This window comes from Corvus brachyrhynchos, unplaced genomic scaffold, assembly GCF_000691975.1.
Source record: "Corvus brachyrhynchos isolate BGI_N302 unplaced genomic scaffold, ASM69197v1 scaffold314, whole genome shotgun sequence".
NCBI lineage: Eukaryota > Metazoa > Chordata > Aves > Passeriformes > Corvidae > Corvus > Corvus brachyrhynchos.
This window is the reverse complement of record NW_008237877.1, coordinates 67,541-73,759: the sequence shown is the minus strand read 5'-3', so window position 1 is coordinate 73,759 and position 6,219 is coordinate 67,541. Positions and strand designations below refer to the sequence as shown.

General features: G+C 41.1%; 1 protein-coding gene across 1 annotated transcript in view; it reads left to right on the top strand.

Moving 5' to 3' along the window:
- LOC103614240 (DDB1- and CUL4-associated factor 12) overlaps window positions 1–6,219 on the top strand; it is a 65,120-nt gene that overhangs the window by 40,058 nt on the left and 18,843 nt on the right. Inside the window, exons 3-4 of the mRNA XM_008632136.2 lie at window positions 3,885–4,091; window positions 5,335–5,395. Coding sequence (XP_008630358.1) covers window positions 3,885–4,091; window positions 5,335–5,395 — 268 coding nt within the window. The remainder of the gene's footprint in view (window positions 1–3,884; window positions 4,092–5,334; window positions 5,396–6,219) is intronic.

Here is a 6,219-nt window from a genome sequence, read left to right as displayed (position 1 = left end):
TATATCAGTAAAGACCTGTTATTCCTGTTCCTCATATCTTTGCCTGAAAGCCCCTTAATTTCAAAATTATAATAATTCGGAGGGGAGGGTGTTGCATTTTCCATTCCAAGGGAGGCTTCTGACTTCCTTAGCAGACACCTGTCTTTCAAACCAAAACACTTACCTGTCTCAAAAACTTCTACTGTATTGCCCCACACAATGACTTCATCAATGTATTACAGGAGTTCCAGAGCTTCATCCTTTTCCATTGCCATCTGGATCAGTCAATGGCAGATGGTAGGGCTGTTTCCACCCCTGGGCAGTTGGTTCCAGGTGTACTGGATGCCCCTCCAAGTGAAAGCAAACTGTGGCCTGCATTCTGCTGCCAGAGGGATTGAGAAAAATGCACTGGTGATATCAATTGTGGCACCACTTGGCTGCCTTTGACTCCAGCTCATATTGAAGTTCCAGCATGTCCAGCACGGCAGCACTCAGTGATGGTGTGACTTCATTCAGGCCATAATAATCCACTGTCAGTCTCCATTCTCCATTAGACTTTTGCACTGGGCATATGGGGCTATTAAAGGGTGAGTGGGTCCTGCTGATCACTCTGTGGCTCTCCAGTTCACAAATCAGCTTATGGGTTGGAATCAGGGAGTCAGCTATTGCAGTATTGCTGCTAGTTCACTGTTGTGGTAGTGATCTGCACCTGCTGTTCTTCAACCTTCAGTAACCCCACAACTAAAGAGTTCTCCAAGAGACCGGGCAGGGTAGACAGCTGATAACTTTCCTCTGTCTCCAGGGCAGCTATACCAAAACCCCACTGGTACCCTTTTGGATCCTTGAAATACCCTCTCCTGAGGGAATCTATGCCAAGGATGCACAGAGCCTCTGGGCCAGTCACAGTGGGGTGCATTTGCCATTAATTCCCAGTTAGGCTGATTTCAGCCTCCAATACAGTCAGCTGTTATGATCCCTCTGTCACTCCAGAAATGCAAATAGGTTCTGCCCCTCTATAGCTTGATTTCATTAAGATACACTGTGCACTGGTATCTACTAGAGCCTTGTACCCCTGTGGGTCTGATGTGCCAGACCATCAGATCTACAAGTCCAGTAAACCCAGTTGTCCCTCTCTTCCACCTGGTTGGAGGCAGGGCCCCTCTAGTTCTGGTCATAGGATTCTCCACTTATTTCTTGTAGAAATGGATTAGAATTTTCTTCTGTAGGATCAGGAGTAAGATCAATCCTTCCATTCTGCCTGAGAAGCTGCCCACTGTAGCTTGGAGCAGCAGCTTTCCTGCAAGAACCCTCTTTTGTGATTGTTTTTCCCTGCAGTTCCTCTACCCGTGCCTCTAGGATTGAGGTAGGTTTTCCATTCTACTTCCTCATGCCCTCTCTGTGGTCCCACAGGCAAAACCACAGGGTACCCCATGGTGTGTACCTTCTATATCCTCATTCTTGAGCAAGAGGATGCTTAATAGCTGAGAGGCTGATCCCTACAGGTGTAGAGTAGGGCATATCCTCTTTGAGTTCCTGGAACTCCCAGGACAGTTTTTCCACAGCCAAGATGAGAGAGGAAGAGAGATTGTCTTTGTATTCCCAGAGCTGGTGTTGTGGGTTTGGGTTCTTCAGGGAAATTTTTTCCCATCTGAAAGGAGGACCCTGTGAGGGGAGGAGGTTTCCCAGGAAACAGCAGAATAGGCAGCTGGAACGACCATCAGGGACTCCAAAAACATCCTATGACTCATAGGACTACATCATTCCATTGTGAAACTCCCCGCCCTGGGGGAGGTACCACCTGAACCTGACCACATATAATCTCGAGGTTTGGGGGCTTGGGACACCAGCACCACCACTGGACAGATCCAGAGGAGAACCTGAACTTCCACAGGAGGACCAGACCTTCCACAGGACCACCGCTTTTGACAAGACTGTGTACGGAAAATCACACTATGAAAAGCCAGTGTCCATAAAGGAGACAGAGGAGTCCTGCAACTTTATTAAAGGGAGAGAGTCCACTGGGGCACATGCCCACGGGATTTTCTCCCTCTCTCTCTCCCTCTCTCTCTCTCAGCTTTAGAGAGTGCAGCCTCCTTTTATCCTAAACTCCCGGCCGCATGTTGCCCTCTTCCTTTCCCCATTGGCTGAGGTACTAGGAAGGTACAGCCTTCCTGAACCACCTATCACATATTCCCCCCTTGAGCCTGTCATTTTACCCCAAAGTTCAGAAGGTCAGGCTTGTGCAGACTCACTTGTCTGTTTCAGGAGTCAAGCTGTCTGGGATCTGCAACAAACCTGCTGCTTGAAGTTAGTAGAGACATCCAGACCCATTTCAAAGACGTTAACACCCATACCTTCACCCATAGAATTGTTTGTAAAGACATTAGCACACATCTTCCCTATCATGCACTTGTTCAGGGGTGAGGTTCAAAAACACTGGAGGTACCCACTGTCCTAGGCACTTGCCCATACTATCCTACACACCCCATCATTCAGAACTATTCAGCCTCAGGGCAAATCTCTGGGTGATGTTCTTAAATAGTTGTTCAATCTGAAAGAAGACCTGACCCATATGCAGCAACATGCTGGCTCCTAGCAAAAGGGCCAGGTTGGTTTCAAGGGTATTGAAAGGATATTCAAAATCTTAAAAATTCTCAAGTACTACTGTAATCCTCCTGGAGGAGAAGGAAGGCAGGAAGGCAGGCAGGCAGGAAGGAAGGAAGGAAGGAAGGATGTTGGAAGATGTATTCAAGGAGAAAAGGCAGAAGATCTAACTGTTAATAGTTCCCAATAGATGGCTCCCGAAGTACAGATAGGATGGCAATGCTGAGGACACATACCAGGTTAGTTTCACGACCAGCATTCTATTATATTATATCATGGGCCAGTATTATGAAGTACAACAAAATTATAACCTTGGTCCAGGCCTCAAGGATGATGAACATCACCATAGGCAACACATACTGCAAATAAAGTGTCACACAACACAACTCTGAGAACAAGTGCAACAACTTTGAGAGTAAATAAATCAACATTGTGACCAATGACTGTTAAACTAATATAATGAATGCGTATAAAAAATTTGTTTTAACATGCTCTGGTCAGATCTGTCATTGTCTCAACCCTTTGAGCCCCATTTTGGGTGCCAAAATGGACTGTTGTGGTTTAACCCTAAATGGTAACTAAGTACCACTCACTTCCCCCCCTTCCCTGGATGGATGGGGAGGAAAATTGGAAAAAATGTAAAACCTGTGGGTTAAGATAAGAACAGTTTAGTAATTGAAATAAAGTAAAATATTATTGTTATTATAATAGGAAAAAGAGAAATAAAATCCAAGAAACAGAAGTGATGTACAATACAATCGCTTACCGCCCACTGACCCATGCCCAGCCCATCCCTCGGCAGTGACTGGCAGCTCCCAGCAAATCCCAACCCCCTGCTTTATATACTGAGCATGATATTCTATGGTATGGAATATCCCTTTGGCCAGTTTGGGTTAGCTGTCCTGGCTATGTTCCCTCACAGCCTCTTGTGCACCTGCTCGCTGATACAGAATGGAAAACTGAGAAGTCCTTGATTTAGAGTAAGCACTATCAAGCAACAATTAAAACATCAGCATGTTATCAACACTATTCTTGTACTAAATCCAAAATACAGGACTGTACCAGCTACTAAGAAGGAAGTTAACGTTATCCTAGCAAAAACGAGGATGGATGATTAAAGTAAAACCCACAGTTATTTAATTTAGTTGTTTTAGGAAGGAATGTATGCATTTTTTAACCATATTTGCAGCATTTGTGGATTCTACATTTAAAAGAATGTTAGTTCAAAATAGGGAGGATATTTGACCATCTTGGTTTTCTTATCTGTGTGATAATGACTTGAATCTGCTTTTTTCCCCCAGTTATTTGTAATAGATGTCCAGACTGGTCAAATTACCAAGATTCCTATTCTGAAAGATCGTGAACCTGGCATGGTGAACCAGCAAGGATGTGGTATTCATGCCATTGAGCTCAACCCCTCAAGGACCTTTCTGGCCACGGGTGGAGACAACCCCAACAGTCTTGCAATTTATCGTCTGCCTACACTTGATCCTGTGTGTGTGGGAGATGTAAGTGGGAGTATTTGGGGAAAGTTTATTCTGTCCCAAGAATTACTACTGTGAAGTGTGTAAGGTCAGAACAAGTTTAAAATGTGGGAGTTTTGTAGTGGAGAGTGAATTTCTGAAAGCTTGAAAATATTCCTGATCAAGTAGTCTTTTTTGACAAGATATCTTAAATATGAATGAGTACATAAATATATGAGAGGATTCTCAGGGTTCTAAGTCAGATTTCTTCTTCCTTACCCTCATTCAGGTCTACTTCAGATTACTTTTAAGTGTTGAAAATGTAACAAAATCTTAACTGTTAAAGTCTAATTGGGGTGATGATGATCTCTGAAACTAGCTTTAGTGAAAAAGCTCTTTTGAGAAGTTGTAAAGATGATTCAAGGCTTTCCCTTCTCCAGTGCAGCTTATATATGTATTATTTCTCAGGTGGAACTTGGCTTTAAGGATTAGTTCTAACCCAGTGGCATGTGACAGTTTGATAGACTTTAGTACTGTTTTTATTTTTGAAACATCATGAGGCCTTTTTAAAACAGCCAATCTTAAAAAGAAAATGGCTGAAACAAGTATAGTGGTGTCCTGTAAGCACTTCGCTCTTATTTTTCCTTTTTGATTCAGGACTTTGCATAGACATTAACTACAACAGCAGAGTTTCTGCAGTAGCAGATAACCAGCTGCAGAAAGGCTCGACTCTGAAGATTTGCATGACTTGTTATTCATTTGTGTGCCACTGTGACTGCAGCTTTTCAAACAGAACTAGAGCCTTATGGTCTTTTTTTTTATACACAGGCTTCTCACCTGCTGAGTAAAAGATTCTTGAAAAATTAATCTGCAGGTCATATATTGTAAACATAATGTTTTGGTTTCTTTTTAGGGATGTGCATTTGAGGAAATAAAAGTATGCAGCTACTTTATAGAAGTAATGAACACTGCTTTCAAAATGGAAAAAATCCAAGTCTTTAGAATTGAGATTAATTTGTCCTTGGTCAGAGATTTGTTTTTCTATCGCCTAATTGCTCTCTATTAATTATACATGTCAAAATCAATAAAAGTTAAAATTACTGTTAGGTACTTTAACTGCTTCAGCTTGATAGTAGAATATTATTTATATATTTTTAGCATAGGTCTGTCTTTCTGAGTTTGCACTTAAGTATCCTTCACTTTGATATTTTTTTTGTCTGCCTTGAGACCACTGCAGAATATAATGGCACAGAAAATCTCTTTTTTTCCTTTTTTTTTTTTTTTTTAGGATGGACATAAGGACTGGATATTTTCAATTGCATGGATAAGTGATACTATGGCTGGTTCTGGTAATGTTACTTTTTAATTTTTTTTCCCAGAATTTTATACTGATGTACAGCACGTGATAGGTCTTAGGGAAGCACCTTTAGAAGGCATTTGAAACCACTTGGAACTACTTTGCCTATTTAAACCATTCTTGGTCTTAGTACAGTGCTTTACTTTTTTTTTTTTTTTAATTTGTAGAGCCCTGGTCTAGATTGTACTTTTTGGTTTTTTCTAGTATTAGGGGGAATACTGCTGTCTTTATAGTAGGTGTTGCCATGAGTGGGTGTCTAAACACAGTAAGTTCAAGGGAAAGATTCTACACAAGAATAATTTCAAGAGGGATGTTGGTTGTCAGTTAATAACTTTGAATACAGCTGAACAGTACTGGTTTCCTGAAATCCTATGAAAGACTGATTAATGAAAACTCAGTTTGTTTTATCAAGCTATCAGTAAAGTTGTGTGTGTATGTATATATATATGCACACATACTATGGTAATTAATACAGAAGGTTATAATAGAAAAGGTCAATTACTGACTTTTTAGTCAGTGTAGTTGGATAATCAGTGTAACTTCATAAAGTATTACTTAACTTGGGTAAAGGCAGAAATATGCCATTGAATTAATGTATTTACTGTCTTTCTGTGCTGAGAGGGTTTAGTATTCTATACAAGGAGGTGTCAACCTGCAGGTGACAGAAAATCTTAGCTGTCTCATATAAAAATCAAATGCTTCAATTGATAATTCAGTAATATTAAAAAAACAAAAGCTAATCCTTGAGTTAATCCCTGCAATTCTCTAACCCAAATATCTGCATTAAAAAAACCCATTAAATCCCATTGTGTAGGG